The sequence below is a fragment of the Falco punctatus genome (assembly GCF_963210335.1).
Source record: "Falco punctatus genome assembly, contig: scaffold_23, whole genome shotgun sequence".
NCBI lineage: Eukaryota > Metazoa > Chordata > Aves > Falconiformes > Falconidae > Falco > Falco punctatus.
Genome location: NW_027660078.1, coordinates 146,846 through 173,410, shown reverse-complemented (window position 1 = coordinate 173,410; position 26,565 = coordinate 146,846). Strand labels below are relative to the sequence as shown.

The window sequence follows — 26,565 nt, the reverse complement described above, 5'->3', positions numbered from 1 at the left end:
GAACTGAAGAAAGCCTTGATGTCGGCACCAGCACTAGGACTTCCTGATGTGAGTAAGCCATTTTTCCTATTTTCCCATGAGAAACAGGGAATGGCATTAGGAATACTGGCACAAGATTTGGGACCATACAGACGGGCAGTGGCATACTTCTCTAAACAGCTGGATGCCACTGCAAAAGGGTGGCCTGGTTGCCTGAGAGCAGTAGCAGCTGTCGTCCTAAACATCCAGGAGGCCCGGAAGTTTACCTTGGGCCAGAAAATGACTGTCTTAGTATCCCACACAGTGTCTGCAGTCCTTGAAACAAAAGGGGGGCATTGGCTCTCCCCACAGAGATTCCTAAAATACCAGGCCATAATGGTGGAACAAGATGATGTTGAGATCGTGACTACAAACATCGTCAATCCGGCCTCATTTCTTAATGGGAATGTTGGCGAATCAGTCGATCATGACTGTCTAGAAACAATCGAAGCCACTTATTCTAGTAGGACAGATCTCAAGGATGTTCCTATTAATGGAGCTGAACATTAGTTCACGGATGGGAGCAGCTATATGCTGAATGGAAAGCGACATTCCGGATATGCTGTTACAACCTCTGAAGAAGTGATAGAATCGGGACCGCTACCAGCTGACACTTTGGCACAGAAGGCTGAAATCATAACCCTTACTCGAGCTCTGGAGAGAGCTCAGGGAAAACCTATAAATATTTGGACTGATTCTAAATATGCCTTTGGAGTGGTACATGCTCATGGAGCAATATGGAAAGAAAGGGGACTGTTAAACTCCCAAGGAAAAATCATCAAACATGCAGAAGAAATTTTGAAACTCCTAAATGCGGTCCAGCTTCCTGAAAGGGTGGCAATTATGCACATCAAGGCACACCAGAAAGTGAGCACAGAATTAGAAAGAGGAAATGAACTGGCGGACAGGGAAGCAAAACAGGCAGCCAGAAAAGCAATCAAGGTAGAGGGTGCGCTAATACCCGATGGACAAATATCTCTAGAAGGTAAACCAGACTATACTAAAGAAGATCGCAAACTGATTTCTGACCTAGAGGGATCATATAATGAGGAAGGGTGGGCTGTAATCTCACATGGGAGAATAGTGATTCCTTCCTACATGGTATGGTCAGTAGTTCGGGAAGAACATAGAAAAAGGCACTGGGGGGCAGAAGCTCTCACTAAAAACATAATAGCACGAAACTCGTATACTACTATTAGACAAGTAACCCAACAATGTGATCTTTGTCTCCAGACTAATCCTAAGATTACCAAGGGGCCAAAGTTGGGAAAAATTGGGAAAGGAAATGTTCCAGGGCAACATTGGCAGATTGATTTCTCGGAACTTCCTAAAAAAGGGGGATATTGATATTTATTGGTACTAACAGATACCTTTTCAGGTTGGCCAGAAGCCTTCCCGTGCAGAACTGCTAAAGCCCGGGAAGTGACCAAAATACTGCTCCAAGAGATAATACCTAGGTTTGGAGTCCCAGCGGTAATGTCCTCGGATAGAGGACCACATTTTGTGTCCAGAATAATGCAACAGATCAGCCACCATCTAGGAATAGATTGGCAATTACATACCCCATACCGACCACAATCGAGTGGCCAGGTGGAAAAGATGAATCATCTAATCAAACAACAGATTGTCAAGTTAGGTCAAGAAACAAATCTAACTTGGCCCCAGTCTTTGCCATTAGCTCTTACACGAATTCGAACTAGACCAAGAGCAAAAGAGGGGCTTAGCCCATTTGAAATTTTGTATGGACGACCCTATGGGGTACAAAAGGGGACGTCTTCACAGATTGGTGAAGAAACAATGACTTCCTATATGGTGGCACTAAACAAACAATTAATAAGAATTGAGAAGCATGTGATGGGAACACGCAGTAGGGGTCTGGATGGACCTGTTCACGATATACGACCAGGGGACTATGTATACGTTAAGTGTTTTACAGATAAAACCCTGGAACCACAGTGGACTGGACCTTTTCAAGTCCTACTCACCACCTACACTGCAATCAAGGTTGAGGGACAGAATTCTTGGATTCACCATACCCGGATCAAGAAAGCCCCTGCAACTTCGTGGAAAGTAACCCCAGATAAAAAAGAACTGAAACTCAAATTTACTCGGACAAATGGGAACCTGAGCGGTTGTGGATCCACCATATGGGAAGGGCACCACAACAAACAATATAGAACAATAGAGTCTGGGACTGAGCCAGTGGCCAGTCTTGCCCAATTTGTTATCAGTAAGCCCCAACTCAAACAAAGATATTTTTGATCAAAACAGATTTTATATGTATATGTGAGGAATGTTTAGATTCTTAAAATGATCAATAGTGGGTTTAAACCATTTGTGGTTTTTTTGTACCCTCTCTCTTGCCTACAACCAAGAGCCTGATAACTGGCCTTGGAATCATGCCCAGAAAAAACACACTGGAATAATGGGAAAGGTGGACTCAAAGGCGAAACTAGCTATGGTGGTTTTTTTTTTCTGAAAATGAGGTGTACCAAAAGAATCAATGGGATCGGGAGGATGTACACAAAGTCGACCGATTATGGGGAAAATTAGGAGATAGGATAAAAGTAGGGTGTCAAACATAATGAAAAAGATAACACCAAGATTTCAGGAGACACCCTGATTAATGTCAGAAAGGTAGATAAGGAATTTACCCTTCTAAATACAGCCATGTGCTTTAATTCACGGGAATGTTGCCACAATTTTACCTTAACCGAGCCCATCTTTATAATATGCCTAGGAAAATATCCTTTTGAACATAGAACATGGGCCAGAAAGACAGGCGACAAGTGGCAAACAGTAGATTTAGAATCTTGTATTATGCGAGAACAGCAGGGCTTCCTCTGTGAAAGCAATACTATAATGGCCCAGGATACTTGTTTAGATACAGATCAGAAAATATGTCATTTCGAGGCCCAACCAAACGCAAACTTGAAAACAGTAATTATATATGCAAGGAAGGAATGTGCGTGTTTGAGAACTAAGTGTAACACAATAACTGTAGATGGGGAGGTAAAGGAGACTGCACAATATTCAAATTATTGTATTTGTAATTTTACTACTATCACAGGATGCGATTTTAGTTACTCAGCCCCAGTAGTGTCTCATCAATTCTTAAAATCCAACTTTACCCTATCACAGATGATAATTCCTACTAAATATAAGTAGTATAAAAGAACTATTAAAACATGCAGATTTACAACGTATACTGAAAGAAACCAAAGAAAAGGGACATGAAACTCTTCTTATGATCCATCATGATGTAGAGGGGATCAAGAAAGTTTTAAAAAAGGTAGAACAAGATGGAAACCATAATTGGTGAGATACTCTTTTTGGCTGGTCACCTTCTGCAACAGGAATTCTTAACACTATGGTACACCCCATTGTGATCTTATTGATCAGTTGAGGAATTTCCTTAATACTAACCATTATGTTATATTTGTGGGTTTGGAGAATGTTTAAAAGGGTAACACTTATGTATGATGCTTTATATCATTCCGGAAGACTGCTTAAGTAAAAGAATTTACTTAATTTAATAAAAAGGGGGGATTGATATGGAGAAATAGTGTGAAATGGGGACGCTTAACACCGACTGTGATTGTATATGTCTACTCAGAAATGTGGGTATGGTGACTAGTCATGGGTGCGGTGTCTGGTCGCATAGGCACACAGCTCTGAGGAGACAACTACAGTTTTTGAGGAGACGCCTGCCCTTCTTCCTCTAACAAAGGGGAGACGGGGAGACGGCTGCCCTTCTTCCTCTAACAAAAGGGGCTATTTAAAAGAGAATGAGAGAAGATGAGAGACATTCCAATGCTATCTAGAGGGAGGGAGTGCTAAGAAGATTGGATGGTCACAAGAACATGAATCACCTACAAACCTGCAAGACCACCACATTCCAGGAAACGGACTGATAAGCTAATTAACATGGACTGATAAGCTAATTAACATACGAAGCGGGGTTTAGGTAACAAATATGTATAGGCGCTAATTGAATATTAATTTGTTTCATTGTATAAATGTGGGATGGTTCGTCACTTCGGGTATGCACGCTTGTGGAGGAGCGATCCCCCGTGCATCTGCGCGCAATAAACATACCTACTTTATAACTTTCGAGTTATAGAGTCTAATTCCGCACGTCAATACACTCTGTAGTAGTTCTACTAATGTAAATCTGTGTTTTACCATGACTGTGACTTGTTATGGGATGCGCAGATGAAACTCTGCATTGACAACAAAGTACAAGGAATAAGGTTGGTCAAGTGCCTCCTACCACAATCAAGGGCAAGACTGGGTTGGCCTCTGTGTTTGCCACCAAGAAGGATCTTGAGCTCTGCTGCTGGCTGCAACCCAGTAGGCGTTGAGCGGTGGGGACATATGCCATGCCAGACCTTGATGTGAGGAATGGCCCCCTCTGTTATAAGAGGGTCGTCCAGGAAGGAAGAACATAAGATGGCCCATTAAGGCACTGATTTGGAAATTGGAAACCGCCTGGCCGACCATGAAGCCATACAAGTAGCAGAAGAGGTAGGAAAGAAGGAATTATCCTTAATACCAGATGGTAAAATCCAAACTGTAAGTACAGATCAGGAGCCAAATTATTCTAAAGAAAACTTAAAGGTCATTCAGGACATGAATGATAAAATAAATAAGTGGACTTATTTGAGGGATGGTCGTATAGTGGTACCATCCAATTTAATATGGACCACAGCCGTAATAGAACATAATAGGATGCATTGGGGAGCTGATAATTTATATAAAAGTCTAAATCAGAAATTGATAGGGCAGAACTTGTATACTGTAATAAAACAGGTGACTCAGCGATGTGAAATGTGTTTGAAAATTAGCCAGGGCAACAATGGCAAGTTGATTTTTCCAGACTCCCAAGAATTGAGGGGGTACCAATATTTATTAAATGAATGGACACCCCAACGTATCATACAGTATTATAAACCTGCAACTTGGAATCCTAATGAACTTATTAACGGTGCTCGAGAACCTATCTACAACCTGAATCATATCATTCGTCTACAGGCTGTCTTGGAAATTATTACTAATCAAACAGCTAAAGCTTTTGACGTGAAATGCAACTTATCAACACAGGATGGTTCTCGATTACCTGCTAGCCGAAGAAAGAGGTGTTTGTGATAAAGTAAATGTTTCCAATTGTTGTTTGAAAAGTGATGACAATGGTGAGGTAGTTAAACAAATCACATCAGAGACAGGGAAGTTAGCCCATGTTCCCGTCGGAACTTGGAAAGACGAATATTGACTTGTTTTCCTGGCTTCTCGGGAGCCCCTGGGTAAAACGAATCCTATTTTATTTGTTATGTGGATTAGCCACCTTATTGTTTTTGCCATGTGCTGTTCCATGTTTTATAAGATTAATTCAACACGTTATAACTAACATGCAATTTGCTATTATGGTTTCACCCGATGGCGTTAAACAAATGCGAGTAGTATGACAAAATGTACACACAAAATAACATTTTAATAGCCAACAAGAATTTGGAAACAATTGACTCTTAACAATTCAGATAACAATGTAAGCTGAGTAAAAAAAAAAAAATAGAATAGCAACAAAAACAAGCGCCAGGAACGCAAAGACGAGGATATGGAAACGCCTTTTATACTTTTTCACCTCCGCCATAAGTTCTTGACGTGAGACAACAGAAAAACGCACCCTCTGCCTAAACAGCAACAGGAAAAAAAAATATATATCTATATAAAATTTTGATCTTCTTTCTAATGAACCATATAGGTTAAACGTTTTGAGAACACTCACCTTACAGAATGTTCAGAGGGCGAAATGTCCACTCTAGACCCTTCTTCTCTGGCAGGTGACGTGGTGGTCTGGTGGTAAGAAAACCTTACATTGAAAACAGGGACCTGTCATTTGGCCATAGTGCCATAAATGTTACCATTAACAGACTTACCGGAGTGGTAAGCTCGGGAAATGGGTTTGGGACTTCATCTGGGCACGCAGTAGCCATTGTTGATCACGCGAATGGTCCGTGTATACCTTTGAACATGCGCATGCGCGATTTTAAAGCCCCACAGAATGTGTTGGAAAAATCTGGAAAGACCGCGCATGCGAAATCCCTATAGTCTAGCCATGATAGTGACGCATGTTAAAAAAAAAAAAAAAAAGGGAATGTGTTAAGAAAAAGTTTTATTTTTAAGTTTTGGTTTTGTATGTTATTATTATATGTATTACCCAACTATGCCTATTGTAATTGTGACGTATTACCTTGTGAGTGTTATGATAAATGTTGGGATTGTGGAAAAAGGTTTACTTGCAGTGCCGAGAATGAAAGTAGCGTCTAATAAACAATAGGATAAAAAGAAAAAGGGGGTATTGTGAGAAACTATGGACTAGGGTATTGTTTATTAAGATTTTTGTTAAGCTCAATAGGATAAAAAGAAAAAGGGGGGATTGTGAGAAACTATGGACTAGGGTATTGTTTATTAAGATTTATGTTAAGCTCAATGTAAAGTTTAGGCAACAAAATATATGAAAACGCTTATGCAAACAGCTACCAGACACTGCTTGTGAAAGATAAGATAACCGCCAGATGTCCAGGAACCGACAGAAACAAGACAGACAACCCCACATAAGGATATATGAGTGAAGGGTCAATACCTCCACTACTTCATGAACACTGGTAAAGATGTATAAAAAGGGACTGTTTGAACTGCTCAGGGCGGCAGTTGGTGGAGCGCAGACTCCCCTGCCGTCCAGCGCTGTTTTTGCTCATATTCTACTTGCTATAATTAATAAAATTTTAATTGGATTATGATCCGTTGTGGTCTCAATTTATAACAACGGGGGGGCTGCCGGGGTCTCCTGCGCCCAGCCTGCTGTGCTCCACAGGGGGCTGGGCGCTGGGTGCCCCATGGCGGGGCTGGGGGCTGTAATCCCCCGGTGCCTGGCCTGGGGCTGGCTCCTTGTGCTCCCGCTGGTGCCCGGGGGTCTCGAAAGGAGGGCTGGCGTTGCTCCTTGTTGGCGCCAATTAACAACAATTAAACACCAGGCCAGGGCGTTAAAGCCCCGCTTTGTGCCAGGGCACGTGCTGGGGGCGGCTGGGGGCACCGCAGCCGCTCTCAGCCCCTCGTGCCGGGGGTGCAGCGCTGGGGGCACCCCCAGCTCCGGGGGCCCGGCGGGGACTACACATCCCATCGTCCCGCGGGGGGGAGGGGCCGGGCCGGGCCGTGCCATGCCGGGTGAGCCGCGGCCTTCCGGGGGCGGGTGTCCGGCGTGCTACCGGTGCGGGCTGGGGGGCTGTGGGCTCGGGGGGCTGGGGGTGAGGGGGCTGCGGGTTCGGGGGGCTGCGGGCTCGGGGTCTGGCGGGCGCTGGCGCGGGGCGCCGGGGTCAGGGGGCAGCGGGCGCCATGGCAACGGGATGCGCAGAGGCGGAGCCGGGGAGCGGTTGAGCGGTAAGTGGGGGGCTCCGCGCCTCCGGGCCGCGCACCCCTCGCCTCCAGCAGCGCTTTGCTTGTCCCAGGTCCCCGCGGGTGCCCCGGACCCAAGGGGGGGTGGGTGGGTGGGGTTTCCCTCCCTCTGCCCCTGGCTGCTCCGCAGGCTCTGGGCTAAGCGGGACCCCCCGGGCTGTGCTGGGGTCGGGGGCGGCCGGAACCTTCACCTTCCCTGGTTCCCTGGGGGGGGTGTGATGTCCCCCTCGGGCTGCAGGAGCACGAAGCCGGTTTGGGGAGCGGGGGGGGGGTGTTTTTCAGACTCAAATGGAGCCTTGTTGAGAGGGGCTCGGGGGGTGGGTGCGGCGCGGAGCCAGCCTGGCAGGCTGCAGCCCCCCGAGCCGGAGAGGGACATCTCTGTGGGAGAGGTGCCTCCGGCCGTGGTGGCACATCGGGGAACCCTCCTCTCCCTTCAGGCAGGAGGTGGGTGTGGATGTGACCAGTGGTGCCGGGTCCCCCTGCAACGTGGAAGAAGAATCCGTAAACGGACGCTGATGGTGAGCGTGGCCCTGCGGTGCGGGGCTGAGGCGGGGCTGGGAAATCCGGATCTGATGCTCTGGCAGCTCTGCCTGGAGGCAGAAGTGATCCCAAGGGCTGGAGGGTCCTGCCCAGCTGGCAGTCGGGAGGGGCTGTGCTCACCCGTGTCTCTGAAGTTGGAAATACCCTTGTAGTTCTGCATTTCACGTGTCATTTCCCAAACAGCACGGGCAGGAGGAGGGCCTCGCTGCTGTTTATGGGATGCTCTGGAGAAACCTGCCTCTGGCTTTAGTGTGTTTTGAGAAAGTCCAGGACAGACTTGCTTCATTTTCTAATGAGGGAATTTTTCTTTCTCCCCAGGCTACAAAACCCAAGAAAAGTTTAAGAGGTACGTACATATGCTGCAGGCTTTCCTTTTGCTGTCCGTAGGTGCTTTGATCTGCTGGGAATGCCTGGGGCAGGGGGGGGGGACACTCCCAGGTGGCAGTCCTGGCTACTGAAATGTTTCATGATCCTTGTCTGAAAGCTGCAGATGGTTGAGTGCATCATCATGTCGTTCCTGAACCAGAAATTTTCACCTGCCTCTCACATCAAGCGGATTTGTTTATTGAGGTCCCACATTCCTTTCTTGTGGGCTTTCCCAAATTCAGGGGAGAATATAAGCATTTGTTTCAGTTCTTCCCATCACCTTATCCCTGTTTGGAGGGATACTGTTTGGAGGCCTCTTGCAGCCCCTGATACTGAAGCAGTGCTTTTGGGGTTGCCCAGGGACTCGAGATCCTGCGGGGTGAGAGCTCACAGTGCTGCTTGTGGCCAGTGACTAACTGAATACAAAGCAGCTGGTTCATTTGATAAAGATACCCCATTTCTGGCTAAGTGAAGCTAAATTTTTTATCCACAAAATACTGATCAGGTCCTGGCAGTTCTCTCTAGACTGACAAGGAAGGCCTGACGCTGATGATGCTTAAGACCAAAACTTTATTCTAGAAGATTTCCAAAGAGCAAGCCATACTGAAACTGGGAGCTTTCCTATGCCTGCTTGGTGAGCTCACCTGCCTCAACAGCTTAATTTGTCTCATTTCAGGCTCCATCGATGATGTGCTTGGTGACCTCCTGGGCTATGATGGTAAAACAAACCTTCTTCTCAGCTGAAAGGGCAGCGTCCTTCTATTCTTACTCCCCTCCTGGGAGCAGGAGGTGCTGGTGCAACAGCCATTGATCTGCAAGGGGGCTCCAGCTGTGAGGAGGGGATGGAGCAGGGAGCAGGGCTTCTCGGAGTCAGAGGCCATTGAATAGGCTGGACATCAGCTTTTGGGGAGGCAAAGTGAAGTTCACCTCTGATTAAAAGCCTCTGTGGCCCCGGGGTAGACAGCAGATCCCCCTTTGGAGTGCCTAGGTCAGGAATATGCCCGTGTCCATCATCCTCATCTCTCCCTGTCTTGTTTCCAGATGAAACCTCTGTTAAATCTGCCAAAGCTTCCCAGCCGGCTGTGGGCAGCAGTAGGAGAGCCCAGGACACTGGCTTGCAGGCCAGAAAGAAGTGAGTGCCTTTCAGACACAGCCTCCCCTGTGAGAGATCTCACTTGAAGATCTCTTTGTCCTCCCCAAATCCTTCTGATCTGCCCCATCCTTGGCTTTTCCACCTCCCTCCCTGCCCCAACAGTGATTGCCTGGGAAGGCGAGTTATCTTCTGCGATGCCTTTGGGAACTGGGAGCCCAGAGCCCGAAGCTTTCCAGCAAGAGTTGGGTGTCCCCCAGCCTTGTACATCTTCTGTAAATCTGCTTTGTAACAGTTGCTTAAATAGAGCAGTCCCAGCACTGCCGTCCTTTATCCCAGTGCTATTTTAGCCTCATTTTCTGCGTTGTACGATGCGGCTGGTGTGGCAGCCCTGTGTGGTCTCCTCTGCCTCCCGCTGCCTGGCCTGGCTTGGCTGTCCCTGGACACACTGGCCGAGCTCACGTGTGGTGCTGCTAACCCCCGGGCTTGTGTCATAGGTCCATTTTAGAAGATGATTTCTTCGACAGACTCCCTGCGAAGGACATAAATTCTGCAGAGGTGAGTCCAAGGTTCAGGAAAGAGCCTGGGAGTCCCGAGGGCTGGGGCTGAGCCGGGCCAAGGTTGCGGCGGTATCACCCCGGCCAGGTCAGCAGTGGCGTGCCAGCGATGAGCTGTGATGTCTGGCTGAAGAGGTAACCCCTCTCCAGCATCCCAGTGGGGTGGGGAAGACAGGACAGGGCGGGGGTGGTGGTGGAAGAAGGGCTTCCTGGTGCCTTGGGTGAGATGGAGCAAAGCTGGGGGGCACGTGCTGCTGCAGCCCAGCCTTCCTGCGTGCACTTTGGGTAAAGTGTTGTAGGAAGGACCTTCACCCAGAGCAACGGCCTTGGGTTTTCCTGATGCTTCTCCTAGAGGCAGCAGGATCTCAGCAAAGGAATTGGGGCACAGGGGGTTTCCAGAGAGGAGGACACCAGGAGGAGTTGGGCATGTATTCTTCTATCTCATAAAACGGATATCAAGGGATATGGGGTAAGGGGTGAGGAGTTTCCAAAAATCTCTTCCCCTCTGATGTCTCCCCTCCCTGGCATGCAGGGATCCAGTGTCTCCGACACAGACCCACAAGCTGTGCTGCAGACCCTGAAGGCAAGTCCTTAAATCCCCTCCATCTCCATCCATCCCCTCCATCTCCATCCATCCCCTCCATCTCCATCCATCCCCTCCATCTCTGCCCCAGCGCGCTGCCATGGCCTCCAGCACCAGCCTCCGAAGGGAGAAGCAGCTCTCACCCTGCTCCCCATCCTTGTCCTCTTGCTTTCCAGGATATGGACGACATGGAAGCTGATCTCCTGGGAATCCCGAAACCCAGTTCTGGGCCAGGGAAGGCAACTGTGAAAGGTCCTGGGAAATGTGACTTCTTGGGAGGAGGAGTAAAAAAAACAGGGAAGCTGGTAGCTCCTGAGGAAGGTAAAAAGGAGATTCTGCTATTCTTTTCACACCCTGATTGTAAACGAGCAGGGATATTTTTCTATCCTTATCTGGGATACGGAGCAAAAAGTGGATTTGTTCCCTAAAATGCTTTTCCTGGTTGCTTTTTGCAGGAGTGTTATTCTGGCCATGTGTTATCCCTTAGGAGATCCCTGGACGTCACTCACACCAGCAGCCGCTGCCACCTCCCACCAAACACCACTCGGCTGTTCCCTGGGGCGGTGCAAAGTGTTTCTGGTGGGGAGCCCCCTGCTCTGGGGGCAAGGAGAGCCAGAGGAGCTGCATTTCAGATCTGCCAGCCCCTAAAGTGCCCTGATCTTCCCCTGGCCCTTTTCTCCTCTGCTTGCAAGGAGACCCCTCCGGAGAGATGTGCACCTGGCAGGGCTGTGGGGGGGTCTGTCCATCACAGCGGGTGCTTTTAGGGGGCTGCCACCCAAAAAGCGACCCTTAGCTAGGGTGGGACCGGGGCATTTCTGCAGTACCTTGTCTTTGAGAGCCGTGGCCTCTCTTTCTAGGAGAGAAAGTGCCTGCGATGGAAAAGAAGGCGCTCTCATCCCCTGCCGCTCCCCGACACAACAAGAAATTTAACTTTGAAGGTGGGATCTCACTTCACGCGGCTGCGGGGGGGCACTGGGGGCTCTGCCCGTGCTCTTTGCCTCCTCGGTTAGCTGGAGGCTTGACTGGTTAATAAGATACGGAGTCCTTCACCCCTATGATGCTAGTGCAAATGTAATCCTTCAGAGGTGACCAAAGGGAAAAAAACCTCTGCATTCGAGGCCCTCCCCAGGACAGGACTGGGGGGTGATTCCTGGGGGCATTTGCATTTTTATATGTGCTTTGGTTTTTAATGATTGTAACGCTTGGGAGCCCCTGTGTCAGGGGGGATTCTGTCCAGCTTCTGAACAGGGGAGTGGTTTCCTGGCACAGCTGAAATCTGGTTCTCAAAGCCTGTGCTTTAACAAAGATCAGGATCTGTTAAAATCTGTTTAAAAAAAAAAACAAAAACAAAAACCCTAATGGGCTTTAGGTGATTTAGGTGGCCTTTCTCCCCTTTTTCTTTGCCTAAGCTGTGTTCAGGCATTAAAGCACCCAAATTTTTGAGTTATTTTCTTCTGGGAGGATGAAAACGTGGAAAAACTGAACGGAAATCTAAGTCTTTGAGTGTTTGAAGTTCAGGGAGACTCAAGGGTATCCCAGGTCCCTGCAGGACCCGCGCTCATGGCTTTGGGCAGATACACTCTGCTGTCCCCACGTGCACGTTGTGGGGAACAGTGGCTGGTGTAGTGCAGAGCTCTTCTAAATAACGTTGCGTTTGTTTGTTTGTTTTGTTATTCTCTTTTCCTGTACCTGCTGGGTAATTCCCAGATTTAGATGATCCTTTGGCAGGACTTTTGTCTGATGAGGAGCAGGATGCTCCCAAGAAACCAGCTCCAACAGGTGCTAAAAGCAGCTCTGAGGAAAAACCAGAACAGAGCAAAGAGAAAGGTAAGTGGGGTTGCTCAGTGCATCCTCTTTGTATTACATAAATCAGCAGCATGGATTAGTCTGTGTGAGATCCAAAATGATTACATTGAAAGCCACCTAGTCCTACCTCTTATTAGCCAGTAACGTAATTTATAGAGCAGCTTGGTAACAGGGTTAATTGTGCCACAGCTCACCAAGTGCTTGATACTTGCAGTGCGCCGCAGATTATGGAGCTGAGCTTTCCTTTCCAGGAATGGAGGCTCTGATCTTACCTTTGACCTCATCCAGCCCGTTCTGCACGCATTGCCAAATGAGAACAAATTTTCTGGGTCAGGATTTGCGTGTCTGAGAGCAGCACCAGTCTGTGCCACACCACAACTGGGGCACCTCTGGGTGGGATCCAGCTGTGGCTGTGTTACAGGCACTTGTCCCTCTTGTTCCTGCAGCAGGGATGCTAATGGGTCTGAGGGTCCCCTAAAATCACCTTTCACCCTGATAAATCTACTCTGGATGCAAGTAGCAGCTGGTGGGTTAGGGCAAGGTCTAAGGTGTGTTGGTAGAGAGGGACTTTAGGCAAAAGGGGACAGGAATTATCTGACTGGAAACTTTCAAAGCTAAAGAAGCTCCTGGCGTTATCCAGAGCTGGAAACCCCAGTGTCAGTGGCACCCAGCAGTGTCCCAGCAGTGGATGCATGGCTGCAGACCAGGCAGTAGTGCATTGCCGCTCTGTTACTTGCTGTGAGATCTGTTCGCTGATCTTAAAAATTACTTTTTAAATGGTCCTGAGAGATAAGAGCAGGCAGGGATGCTTTGATCTCCTGTTTAAAAAAAAAAAAAGCCCTGATCAAACCTTTACCATGTGTGATCCCATCCACAGAGCCACCTCCACCCCAGACGCCCCTGCACACCGTGGCCCCGGTCCAGAGGAGGGCTGAACTCACTTTTGAAGATACTGATGACGACCTGATGCATGCGCTGGGACTTGGCAGTGGCTCAAAAGGAGCTGAGAAGCAGGGAAAGAAGGCAGAAAAGTAAGGGCAATGAAGAGGCAGTGAGAGTAAAGCAGGGGATGGCTTGTGCGTTGGGATGGTGCCAGCATGCTGTGGGGGTGGGATGCTGGAGCTTCTGCCTGTGGGTCCCAGAAAGGGGCAAGAGCAGCCTCGTTTCACAGAGAAGAGCCAGAGCACCCTGGCAAGGCTGTGTGACAAGAAACAGCCCTGCCTCCCAGGGAAACCTATCTGCCACTGTGTCACCAACAGAGAGGTGCTCCGGCCAGCCCGCTCCAAGCTGGATGAGTTGCTGGGACAAAATTCCGTGGCCAAAATCCTGGAACAGCCAGGCACAGGAGAGCGCAGAGAGTTCAAACTGGATAAGAAGTACCAAAAGCAGCCAGGTGAGCGTGGCCAGGGATGCTGGGAAGGTCTGCAGAGGTGATGGCGTTGGCTTGGGAGGGCGAGATTGATTTCTAATGTCCTTGAAGGGGAAATACCCTTTCTGTAGTGGTCAGCAGGGTGGCTAATGGGCTCCCAGTCAGCTCTGGGGCAAAGGTGACTGATGCAAAAGTGTTGTACCCTGCCTTCGAGGCAGCCTGGGGGCATTTGCACAGCAGCTGTAACTCAGTTGCCTTTGGACATGGACTGATTCTCAGCAAAGCAACTTTTCCCAGCCACGTGGAGGAGACACGTTGCTTGCAGGTTTCCAGGGAAGATGTTTCCAGCTGTGTCTTCCCAGAGGCAGCAATCGCAGTGGGAATTGCAGGGGAGGAGGAGGAGGGCTGGTGTCTTTGCAAACAGCCGCTCCTCTAGGCGCTGACTCAAAGCTGCTTGTCTGAACAGAGAAGGAAGACGGCTGGGACAAGGAGGATTTTGTCTTTGGAGCGTACCAGCCGACGGTGGCCTCCATGCCCATGGGCCAGCCGGCGAGGAGGCAGCCTGTGAGGTATTGTGCTCTGCGTGTGGAGCTCCAGCCAGCAGCCACGCTGCCCCCGCGGCAGAGCGGGCAGGGTCCCCGGGCAGGGTCCCCGGGCAGGGTCCCCGGGCAGGGTCCCCGGGGTCCTCTCACAGGCACGTATGTGACTGCTTCTCCTTGCAGCAGGTTTCCAGCCGAGAACAGCGGCGAACCAAAACCAGAACCCCGCTCCAAATCTCCTCCTTCAGCCAGGCACAGCCCTGTGCGGAGCAGCCGGACTCGAGGTGGCTGGCTGGGCTTGAAAGATGAGGATTTTATGGATGCGAAGCCAACATCTGCAGCAAAAGCCAATCCTGCAGTGAGCTACCCCAGCCCTGGCACAGCCCAGCAGCCCGGCCCCACCAGCCAGCTCCCGGCTGCAGAGGCAGCGCTGGCTAAACCTGACCCGCTGGAGGAAGACAACTGGCTGAGCGCTGCCTTGTCTCGCAAGAAAGCCCAAGCACAGGCGAAGGCTCAGGAGCAAAGTGCCAAGCCCTTGGAGTCCCCAGAAGGAGGGCTGGATCCCCACGCTCCTGTCAGGTAAAAGCACAGCTGGTGGCCACAGGGCTCCCATCATGCAGCTGCTCCAACAGGACGTCTCAGAAATCCTCTGCTCGGATTTAAGAAATCCATTTTAAGTGCTCTCTTGCCTCGGGTTGGGTTAATAACGCAGAGGTTTCTCCCACTGGTGCAGCCTGCAGGGCCATCGCACCTCTGGGCTCTCCTTCTAGTCATGGCTGAGATTGCACGTGCTGCCCCAGGTCCTGTGGGATTGTCCTGGATCAGCATACCCCCACGAGCTCCACGCATGCTCCTCATTCCTGCCTTCTTTCCCCTTCGTTCCTCCTAGTTCCAGGAAAACCACCTCCTCCAGCTGAGTTGGGACAGACAGGTTCAGGCTTGTGCCATTGGGATGGGACTCAGAAGTGAATTGCAGAGAAGCAGCCGCGTGTGTCGTGGGCAGGGGCATGTTGCCCAGGGGAAGGGGGTGGATGCAGCAAGGAGGAACTGGTGTTCCTCCAGAGATGGAGGTTCTGAGGTGTCTTTGCTCCCTCTGAAGCCAACAGGTTGAATCCTGCCGCAGCTGAGTGGGATAGGTTTTCACCTGCAAGGCAGGAACTGGTGTTGAGGGAAAGGATCTTGTCTTTCCTTGCCTCCTGGGCTCTCCCCCATGGGGTGTTTTTTGCTTGCAGCCAGCCAGCCAGCCCCACAGGAGCACCGCAGCAGGCAGCTGTCCCGCAGGACCAGGCAGCGAGTGCAGATGGCTCCAGGTGAGGCCTCCTTCACCTTTCAGACACCTCCACAAGGGAGAATTCCTGTGGGAAGCGGCTGCATGTGTAGGTGGGGGAGCGGGGAGGGCTGGTAGCCAGCCGTGACCACTTTGGTCTGGGACCTGTGTAACCGGGAAGGAAGGCAGCGCTGAAGGATCGTCGGGCCCTTGCCTGTTCGATCGCAGTGCGACAGCCAAGCTTTAAACTTGCAAAAATGCCAAGCGGGATAATGTCTGCGTGCCTCTCCCTGCGCTGTGACACTGCTGTGCGTCACTTGTGTCTCTGTGCCCACGCAGGCAGCCGGTCCCCTGGCTCAGCACCACGAAACAAGCCTCGGTTCAACCATCGGATCCTGCGAAGGGGCATCCCTCCAGAAATGCCGGTGCCTTGGGTGCGTTTCCTGTGGTTGTACGGTTCGGGCAGCAGAGATTTGTACAGTTTGGTATGCGGAGAAGGGTCTCCCTGCCCTGAAAAAAAACCAAAACCAACCCCCCCAAAAAAGGCAGGAACCACAGCACTTCCCTTGGCCACATGAATGCTGCCCAGGCTTTGACCAGCCATTGTCGGAGCAGGTTGCTGAGCTGCAGGATCCCACCATCCCCATGTCAGCTGGTGTGCTGGGGCACACTGAGCTCCGCAGTGCTGCCTTTGGGGTTTTGGAAGGCTGTGAGGGACTCGCTTTGCCGGAGCAATGGGTGTGCATAAGTTCACGCTGCCCCATCTGTCTTCCCTTTGCTGCCCCCACACTTGTCCCACCAGTGCTATGTGCTGGAAAGACCCCCTTCTGCTCTGGGCTGTGGCTGTGCGCCGGTTCAGAGGCCGCTGAAAGTGGCTTAGGGGACCCAGTCTCCTCCCTAGGTGATGGAGATGGAGGAGGAGCTGTGCTTTGTCCCTTGATTTACTCTGCAGAGCAGAGTCCCACCGTTGTGTGTGGAGTGGGGATGCAGACACGGACAAGCCTGTCTGACCCTCTGCCCTCATTGCCAGCTCCCAGAGCGGAGCGCGACCCTCATCGCTGTGCCCAGGAGACCCAGGCCCTCATCCTGCTGGGAGGGGATGGTTCCCATTGCTATATTCAAATCATGGACTTGTCCAATTTTCAGCCTCTACAGGCTCATTCCCAGGAAAGCAGGAGGCACCAGGCCCTGCCCCGCTCACTCAGGTAGGTGTGCTGGGTCCGTGCCCCGAGCGGTGCAGGATCAGGGCAGCGATCGCAAGCCCTCCGCTGCCGACTCGCCGCCATCCCGCTCTGTCCGTGCTCCCTCGGCCTGAGGAAGGATGTGCCCCACTTTGCATCTCTGGGAAGCCGTGTCCATGGAGGCAAAGAGTTTGGAGCTCCCCGAGGTGCCACAAGTTGCGTTTATCAGGCCAAAGCATGGGTGCTATGGATGCTTTGTAAATCATGTGTGTTTATAGCCCTGCATGGCCTGAGCAGCATTTACACAGTTCCCCAGGCATATATACATATTATATTAACTAGACAACAGAGGCTCCAGGTGATAAAGGACTTTTTCTTCAGTTGATTTTCCCCAGTATAGTGTTGAAGATGCTCTGAGATTATTTCTAGACAACTGAAGGAGAATTGAAGCCTTTCACAGAGAAGGCAGCTCTTGCTTGGTCTTTGAAGCCTCTCCTTCTCATCCAGCTGGGCTCCTCGCCCTGCCCTGGTGGTGGGACACATGTTGTCTCCCAGAGGGCTTGTGGTCTCAGCCTTGATTCTGCCCCCAGAGAAGGAAGAGCGCAGCATGCTTGTGTCTGGGGTGGGGGCTGCCGAGTGTCACCTGGGGAGAAGGGACCCACGCCAGCACGGGGATTGGGCTGGGGAGGGGGTGGGGGTGGTACTGCAGTAGGCTGGAGATGGATCGCCGTTTCCAGGCTAGGAGGAGATGTTCTCCCCAGGGCTTTACCTCCCTGAGAGCATCCCTGTGTCTCCGCAGGTTCCTGCACCCAGGGCACATGTCCAGGCTGCCCCGCAGCTGCAGGTAAGGCAGGTGCCTTCTTTTGGAGGCTGATGGCCGCACCACAAAGCCACTGATCCTGAAGGGCCTCGATCTTCTCTCTCCATCCTTGTAGGCAGAGTTCTCAGCCCCGGGCTTGCAGCATGAGACGAGGCAGGGGGCTCCCGCAGCCCAGCTCCATGAGGATGCATCAGGCTGCCAGGCAGCGCTGCTGAGCGCCCAGGCCCGTGTGGCAGAGCTGGAGAGCCAGGTGAGCCCCATTGCCTGCTGAATGGGGGACCACGGGTGACCCAGAGGGAGGAGAAGGAGCCATATCCTGTCCCAATAGCATCAGGGTGACAGGGGAGAGAGGTGAAACCTCCCTGTCCAGAGACGCCTATGGCCACCAAGTGCTGCTGTGGTAGTTCTGTCCCCAGGGCAGCACAAGGACTTTCTCTCCGGGTGCCTGGCAGGTCCGAATGCTGGAGCTGGAGCGGACACAGCACAAACTGTTGCTGGAAAATCTCCAGCAGCGGCACCAGGAGGAACTGAATCTCCTTGAGAGCACCCACAGGTACCAGCCTCTCACCTGTGCTTCCCTCCTCGCCTACAGCTCTGTCTCTCCTGGGGTGGGAGTGCTGGGATGCTTCCCAAATCCGCCCCTGGGGCAGGTGGGCGCAGAGCCATGTCGATGTGGACGTGGTGGGGGCAGAGAGCAGCCCCACAAGTGAGCCAACATGGGAGTCCACTCTCACCACCACTGTCCCCTGGGTGACAAGGAGGAGGGGCTGGTCCCATTGCCAGCGCACCCCCAACCAGGCAGCACAGTGGGCAGTAGCAGGAGGGTTCAAGGCTCAGGTCTGCGTGTTTCGCCATGCACACAGCAACACTGATCTGCTCGCAAACCCCTGTGTGCGCTCTGCGGGGGCGGGGGGGGGAGTGCTGGGTATTGCTGTGGAAGCAACACTTCTTCCTGGCTGTGACCTCTCGGGGCAGGAACCAGGTGAAGGTGGTGGAGGACACCTACGGGCAGCGGGAGGAGAGGCTGCGGCTGGAGAAGGAGCAGCTGATGGCTCAGCTCCTGCTGCAGAGCCAGGATGCGGAGCGGGCACGGGCAGAGCTGCTGGCGCAGCACCAGCAGCGCCTGGCCACGCTGGAGCAGCAGAACAAGCTGGAGATGGAGCGTCTGCAAGAGCTGCAGAGGTGAGAGTGGCACGAGTGGCACACACGTGTGGCTGGTACCCACAGTCTCAGCGAAGGAACCAGGGAGTGGTTTGGGGACATGGTGAAAGGAGAAACCAGACTCCAGAAGCACTGGGTTGTGGGCAGCTTGGTGCCTTTTGGAACGGGGATTTGCTTTGTAGGTGGACACAGGGAGATCTGACTGGAGACGTGGTTTCAGAGTGAATGCATTGTATTTTGAAAGATGCTGAACCCAATGTTTTATCTTCCCCCAAATCTCTTTTATTCAGGTCAGTGAGTTCAGTGAGTCACTGATGTCCACATAGTTTGGGTCAATGACAAATCAGTTTTTGGTAGAGGAGCTCATAACCCCAAAATTGGGCCCATCCCAAATGTGGATGCCTGTCGGTGGAATGCCCCAGGACAGACCCCCATGCCAGCTCAGCTCCTGGCACCTGATTCTCAGCCCCACAACCAAGCCTCTCCCACAATGCCTATCATGGGGAGCACTGGTTTGTGCCAGCCTGTGGCAGGCTCCTTCCCCGTGTCCCGCAGGGTGTCTGTCCAGGAGATGCGCAAAGACCACGAAGAGCAGCTCCAACGGCTGAAGCGGCTGAAAGACCAGGAGATCGATGCAGTGACCAGCGCCACATCGTACACCAGGTACTGACAGTTGTGTTCCCACATTGGTCCCTGGCCACAGCATTCCCTGTCCTACACGAACCAGGCTTGGACCATGGCAACAGGGGCCATCCCCTCTCCCACCCACTGCCTGCAGGGATGCTGAGCTGTGTAATACCCGTCAGTGCCCCCCGGAAGCAGGAGCTGCATCTTCCTACTGCTCTGCTGTGACCCAGAGAGGTTCAGGGCAGGGCTGCCCGGCCTTTGGGCCACCAAATATCCCCCTCTCCATTGCGGTGAGATGAAGTGTGTCCCACAGGGGTGACCCTCCCCTCACTTCTCTCTGCAGGTCTCTGAATGGCATCATCGAGCGGATGGAGAAGTTCTCCAGCAACTTGCATGACCTCTCGCGAAAGGTGGAGGCCACACACCACACCACCTCCCAGGAGCTGGCCATGGGGGTACGGCAGCGGGACGAGCAGCTCAAGGGTATGTCTGCTGTTCCTCTGTGCCGGAATGGCTGCGGGGTCTCCACCGGAGCTGGGGGTACCCAGAAAACAAGGAGAAGTTGCTCTGAGTCAGCCAGAGGCTGGGAGCTGAGGCTGGCAAAGCCTTGCCTGCCTTGGTCACTGGACATCTCGGGGTCTTCCCTTTACAAAGCAGTGTCCTGGGGATGTGCCAGGGGTGATGAGCACAAACACACACAGTTTTTCTGTGAACATGGTGTGGATAGAAGGGAAGAACTTCCCGCCTCATGCTGCTCGTGCCTCTCCCCAAGTGCTCCAGGACAGGCTATCGCAGCAGCAGAGGGACATGGAGGAGGAGCGGAGCCGACTCCAGGAGGTGATCGCTAAAATGGAGGCCAGGCTGAGTGAGCAGACTCGGCTGCTGGAGCAGGTGAGCCCACACTGTGTCCTCTGCCCGGGTCGGCCCTCCTGTCTGGGTATGGGGTATGTGTCTCACCAACTGGAGGTTCCTGGCCTGGAGGTTGTGAATAGCATCTGTCACCTCTGTGTCTGAACGCAGGAGCGATGGAGGGCAACGGCAGAGCAATCCAAAGTGGAATTACTGCAGCACTCACTGGAGGAGCAGCGGCGAGTCATGACCCAGCAGCTGTCCATGGAGCGAGCAGAGCTGGAGAGGGCGAAGGTGAGGTGGGGCAGACATCTCCAGGGCTGCACTGCATTGTGTGGTGGAGGCAAGAGCTGGGTGCTGGGCTGCAGCATCCTTCTGCAGCTCTCTGCCTCCTCAGCCTCACACAGGGGGAATCGCAGTCAGGCCAGCCCTCTGGCTCACGGATGCAGGAGGCCGCGGTGTGTGCGCATGGCACGTGCTGGTTCTTGAGGAACACGGGACCAGAGCTCACGGTGACAGGGTTCACACCAGGCACCGTGGGCTTGAACCAGCCCCTAGATGTTGCACGGCAGAGATGGGTTAAAGGAGAAAAATCCTGTGGCGAATGGGACTTAGTGCTTCTTCTCTCCCTCTCTGGCAACGCTCCCCAGAGTGCTCTGCTGGAAGAGCAGAAGTCCGTGATGCAGAAGTGCTCGCAGGAGCAACGGAAGCTGGCAGCCGAGTGGGCTGAATTTCACACCCAGCAGCAGCTGAGGAAGGAGCAGATGGAGCGCAACATGGACCGAGCCCTGAAGATGGACTCACAGAGAGAGGGCACCATCATGAGCCTGGCCAAGGTACCACAGTAGAGCCCCTCTCCATGGCCTCCAGCACCACCTGGCAGCTCACGGATGGGTCCTGCCCACCGGGGAGATGTTCAGCCCTGCCTTCAGGTGTTTAAAACAAGTTTTAAGAGACATCACTGCGGTGGTGAGAATCGGGCTGTTCCAGGAGCAGCCTCCACCAGCCTGTTTTAGATGTTGACTGAAGCATCAGTCACCTCTGTCTCTCCCCTTTGCCTGTGAGGAGTTTGGGCAGCCAGACCAGGCACAGCCGCCTCCATTGTAAGTCTGGTGAGAGGAAACCCTCATGGTGGGTTAAACAGAACCTCCCCATGCCATGGGGACATGTTTGGAGCCAGTTCTCCCCCCTGGAGCTGTCCAGAGGAGATATGTGGCACAGACTGTGGCAGGGCTGCATTTCTGAGGGCTACCAGGGTGGAAAATAACCATTCAGGCTGGGTGTTTCCACTGCTGACAAACTGCCAAGCCTTGAGCATGTTTTAGAGTGTGTAGCATGGGTGAGGGGCTCCGTCCTTTCTGGGGAAGGAGTGTGTGTGTGTGTGTGTGCCTGTACAATCCCAGCTCTGCCAACCCTGGTGCCCAAGGGTGGGTGGATGAGAGCATTGGTTGGGTACCTGGTGGTGTTGCTCTGCACCCCAAACTGGCAAACACAAGAAGGAAAACAGGGGCAGATCTCTCCCATCACTTGGGGGGACATGAGATAGTGTCCAGGATAGGGCAGGTAGTGCATTGATTTTCCCCATGCCCATCCTAGGAGCAGGCAGAGCTGAAGATCTGGAGCCATGAGCTGAAAACCAGGGAGGAGCAGCTGGTGAGGGACAGGGAGCTGCTGGACAAGTCCTGGCAGGAGCTGAGGCTGGAGAAGGAGAAGGTGGGCAGGGCCACACTGCGCATCCAGCAGCAGGAGGAGCAGATTAAAAGCACGACCAAGGTAAGTGAAGCATCTGCGCTGCAATTCACAGCTGGGGTTTCACATCCCTCCTTGAGTGCTGAATCCCAGCGCTGTCCTGGGAGGGGAACAGGGGGTGCACAAAGGAGCCCTGCCCCAGGGCAGCGAGGGTCCCTGTCCCCAGCCTCCTCAGCTGCTCTGCCTTGCAGCTCTCATCCCAGAAGTACAAGGAAGGGGAGCAAGCCCTGCAAGAGGCGTGCAGGATAGAGTCCGAGCACCAGAGGAGGCTGCAGGTCATGGAGCAGCAGCTGGAGCAGCTGAAGCAGCAGGAACAGCGTCTTCACGAGGCAAAGACTCCCTTGCCTTTCCTTCTTGGCCTGGGGCCGCTGTGCCAAGGGCCTGAACCTTTGCCAACAGTTTCTCTCTCTTTCTCCCGGGGATGGGGCAGGAGCGGCTGAGCATGGCTCGCCAGAGGAGACAGCTCGAACAGATACGTGAGGAACTGCCCACCAACTCTGCGATGCTGCTGAACACAAACCAGGGCCTCAGTGCCCCTAGGAGAGGCCTCTCCAGCACACCGTGTAAGGCTTCCTGCACGCTGCTGGGGGAGGGGGGGGACGGGACATGCTGGGGGCCAGTTGCACTTGTATTCCACTTCTCAGGAGGCTTGGGATGTTCCTGGGGGCTCATCACACACTCAGATGTGAGTTGGCCTCCTCACATCCTCTGAAGGAGCTCAGCAGAGACCTCTGAGCCAGGGCAGTGCCAGGAGGGGGCAGAGGGGGCAGGAAGGGAGAGGCAGGTGGATTAAAGGCCGTTTGCAGTGGGAGGTTGGGGAGGACCCTGCTGCAGGGACATGCAGGCAGCAAAAAAAGGGACACTTGTCCGTCTGCTGTTCCTCTAACGGCAGCGGTACCACACGGTTGGGCTCTTGTTCCAGGTTTTCCACTTCCCACCAGCGCGCTCCCTTGGCATAGCCCAGGAGGTAGCAGGGACACTGGGGCTGGCCCCACCGAGCTCTACGCCACATTGTTGCTGCTGAAGCACAGGGCCCAGCAGGTGAGGTGGTGGGAAACCAGGGCTGGAAAGGGCTTCAGACCAGCTGGGTGGGAGCAGGGCTGGGTGAAGCCTGGGTTGAGCCTGACGGCCACAGGGTGGGTGTGAGATCGTTGCTGGGCTGGGTGGGCTCGCAGAAGCCGTGGGCACCTAGAAGAGTGATACCAGCAGCAAGGGTTGGTGCGTCCTCACGGCTTGTTTCAGGCTGGTTGATAACATCCTTGGCTTGATGGCGTTGCCCCATCCCTGGGTGGCAGAAGCCAGCTCTGCTGGGCTCTGGCTTCATGATGTCCCCATCCTCAGCCCCCTCCTTCCCTGCTGGGTCCTTCCCCAGGCAGGGATGCTCTTTGAGCCTTCCTCTGTGGGCCTCACTCGGTGTGAGGTTATGGGCTCTGTGGGGAGCCCATACACCCCGGGGGCTACCACAGATGGGTACCTGCCCGCTGCTCGCCGCACGGAGGAGGGTTTGGGATACTCCCATCACTCGTGAGCAGCACCCTGGCCTGTGACCCCATTTCTGTGGCACTCTGATATCCGTGCCATCTATCCCTCTCTTAGGACCATGATTTCTTAGAGAAGGAGCAGTTCTTCCTGGACACCCTGAAGAAAGCAACCTACAACACTTCATCTCTGTCAGGCTGAGGAGGTGGCATCCCCACGCACCCCAAGGGATGGCTGTGCCTGTCCCCGCAGGAGGCTGCTGTGGAGGAAAACAAACAATAAATAATCCCAGTTCTCTGCTGAGGAAGTGTCCTCTTTAAAAGCAACCTCGGAGTGTTCAGAGCGTGAAATCCAGCCCTGGGCTGGGAAGTCTGGCCTCCATCCCTCAGGGCCAGTGTCCCTGGCCACCTGGCAGGCACTGCTGGGAGGCAGTGGCCACCGTGGGTGTGAGAAACTATGGACTAGGGTATTGTTTATTAAGATTTATGTTAAGCTCAATGTAAAGTTTAGGCAACAAAATATATGAAAACGCTTATGCAAACAGCTACCAGACACTGCTTGTGAAAGATAAGATAACCGCCAGATGTCCAGGAACCGACAGAAACAAGACAGACAACCCCACATAAGGATATATGGGTGAAGGGTCAATACCTCCACTACTTCATGAACACGGGTAAAGATGTATAAAAAGGGACTGTTTGAACCGCTCAGGGCGGCAGTTGGTGGAGCGCAGACTCCCCTGCCGTCCAGCGCTGTTTTTGCTCATATTCTACTTGCTATAATTAATAAAATTTTAATTGGATTATGATCCGTTGTGGTCTCAATTTATAACAATTTCTGGTGCCGTGACTCGGATAAGGAACAGTGGGCTTTGGTCCTCCGGGGAGGCGCCCCGCGACATTTCGCGGCCCCGCGACCAACAGCTTACTCCAACCTTACCGACGAACCTAAATTCTAGAATAATGAGCAAAGGAGAAACCGGTAAAATCCCATAAAAATTCTGTGCACGGGAGTCCGGACGAAGACGCAGGACGCGTAAGTATATTGCGAAGTTGTTCGCGGGTTTGCCGTTCGGGCGGGATTGGGTTTCCTGGAATATAACGAGTGAGAGGTTCGATATACTGAACCAAGCGAGTGCGGACTCTTAAGTACTGCGTCTCCCATCTCCCGCGAGGGACTGGGCCAGGAACAAGGGGAGCGAGTGAGTGTATGTTTGTGGATATTCCAGAAGATGGGGGCGAAGGGCAGCAAGCCTTCGACTCCCATGGGAAGGGTACCCACTGTACCTAAGAATACCCCTCTGGCATATATCTTGGACAATTGGAGATATTTCCCTGGAACCCTAGGGAAAGATAAGCAGAAAGTGATAGAATATTGTACTAAGATATGGGAAGGGAAGAGGATTTCTAAAAATGTCTTTTGGCCAGTCTATGGGTCAGAAGAAGATTGGGTAAGACAGCAATTAAACCTCTGGGTTAATAATAAAAAAAACCCCTTAACCCGGAGGAGAGTCAATATGCGGAGGTGTGGCTAAAAAACCGGGAGCTAGACTTTACCCGCTGAATGAAATAAAAAAACTAAACAAAAGAAAAAGAAGGGAGAGTTAGACGAAACCCTTCTAACCCCCCCTCCTTACATTTCTCCTCCTGCTCCTGCAGAGGTCCCCAGAGCGCCCACTCCCCCACCAGAGTCGGAACAAGGGTCTCCCCCTCTTCCTAAACGCGTAACTAGAAGTCAAAAAGGGGCAGCTCAAATATACCCCCTAAGAGAAAAGCCCATGGGGGGACGTCAACCTGTGATCGGATATATTTCTGTGCCTCTAAATTCGGCTGACCTATGAGATTTTAAAAGGACCGAGATGGGACACTTAATTGAGGACCCACTCGGAGTGGCAGAAAGATTAGATCAATTTCTGGGACCAAATCTTTATACTTGGGATAAGATGCAATCTATCCTTTGTCAATTATTTACTACCGAGGAAACCCAGGGACCCCAAGCAGATATTAAATGGCCACTCCAAAGACCTAATTGGGATAATCAGGATCCGGCGCATAGAACTCATATGCAGGACCTGAGAACTATAGTAATTCAGGGGATTAGAGAAGCAGTACCCCGTGGCCAGAATATCAATAAAGCATTTAATGAAATGCAAAAGAAAGATGAGAGCCCCACTGAGTGGCTGGAACGACTGAGGAAAGCCCTTCAGCTGTACTCTGGGGTAAATCCAGACAACCCTTTAGGGCAAGCGCTCCTCAAAACTCAGTTTGTGGCAAAATCATGGGAAAAACTTTAGCGGAACACTTCAGCAGGAGAGGACAGATAAGGGTGAAAGAAATAATTAAGCAAGAAAAGCAGATGGCCAGCAAGGGCATAAATTACCTTAGACTGATAAGAACACTGCAAATGAGCAAAAGGTGAAAAGTACACCATGAGGAAGACCTACAGCCTTCCTCCCATAGACCACTGCCCACATTCTAAAGACCCCGGCCCACAATTTTTGGAAGAATCTGCGCAAGCGTGAAAGACTGATAAGCTAATTAGCATACGAAGAGAGGGTAGGCGGGTTCAGGTAATGAATATGTATAGGCGTTAATGGAATATTCATTGTTTCAAGCTTATTTGCTGCAGTGTTGCTTATTTTGGTTACCGGATTTATGGAATGTGGAATTTGACTTTGATAATTGTTACTGTGATTTTGGCTATATTTTTGATAATAATAGTGAGCTCTTGGTGTTGCTGTAGAAAGATACCTGTGTGTTGCATTTTGTAAGTAGTAATTCTGTAAGTGATAAGTGTGTTCTGTGAGTGTAAGCTGGGAAAAATGGGAGGAAAGCAGAGTGGTGGGATTTTAAAGAAAAATCCACTAGGGTGTGTTTTGAGTCATTGGAAGGATATTGGAGGATCCGCTGGTGGAAATGTGAATAGGAAAACATTGATAAAATATTGTAATCAATGGTGGCCGCTTTATAAGCTGGAATGTGGAGAAAAGTGGCCTTTTAATTAATAATTACAAGGTTATTAATAATTGTTATACTCATTTATGCTGGAAATGTGAGAACATTTCTGTATTCAGTATATTACAAATGTTGGTATGTGGTTATTGTCTTGAACA

At 51.9% G+C, this 26,565-nt stretch overlaps 1 protein-coding gene across 1 annotated transcript; it reads left to right on the top strand.

Moving 5' to 3' along the window:
- Positions 1 to 7,744: 7,744 nt before the first annotated feature.
- LOC308058061 (fas-binding factor 1 homolog) lies at positions 7,745 to 23,754 on the top strand. The gene is made up of 30 exons (XM_080412071.1): positions 7,745 to 7,988; positions 8,329 to 8,356; positions 9,053 to 9,094; positions 9,418 to 9,508; positions 9,964 to 10,024; positions 10,556 to 10,606; positions 10,783 to 10,927; positions 11,464 to 11,544; positions 12,314 to 12,433; positions 13,290 to 13,443; positions 13,672 to 13,805; positions 14,248 to 14,350; positions 14,504 to 14,899; positions 15,553 to 15,630; positions 15,927 to 16,021; positions 16,734 to 16,792; positions 17,568 to 17,612; positions 17,704 to 17,838; positions 18,041 to 18,141; positions 18,564 to 18,770; positions 19,305 to 19,412; positions 19,720 to 19,859; positions 20,149 to 20,267; positions 20,397 to 20,519; positions 20,876 to 21,061; positions 21,822 to 21,998; positions 22,166 to 22,303; positions 22,405 to 22,537; positions 22,897 to 23,015; positions 23,571 to 23,754. The coding sequence occupies exons 1-30, from the start codon at positions 7,986 to 7,988 to the stop codon at positions 23,652 to 23,654; spliced, it is 3,456 nt and encodes a 1,151-aa protein (XP_080268197.1). The 5' UTR covers positions 7,745 to 7,985; the 3' UTR covers positions 23,655 to 23,754.
- Positions 23,755 to 26,565: the final 2,811 nt, after the last annotated feature.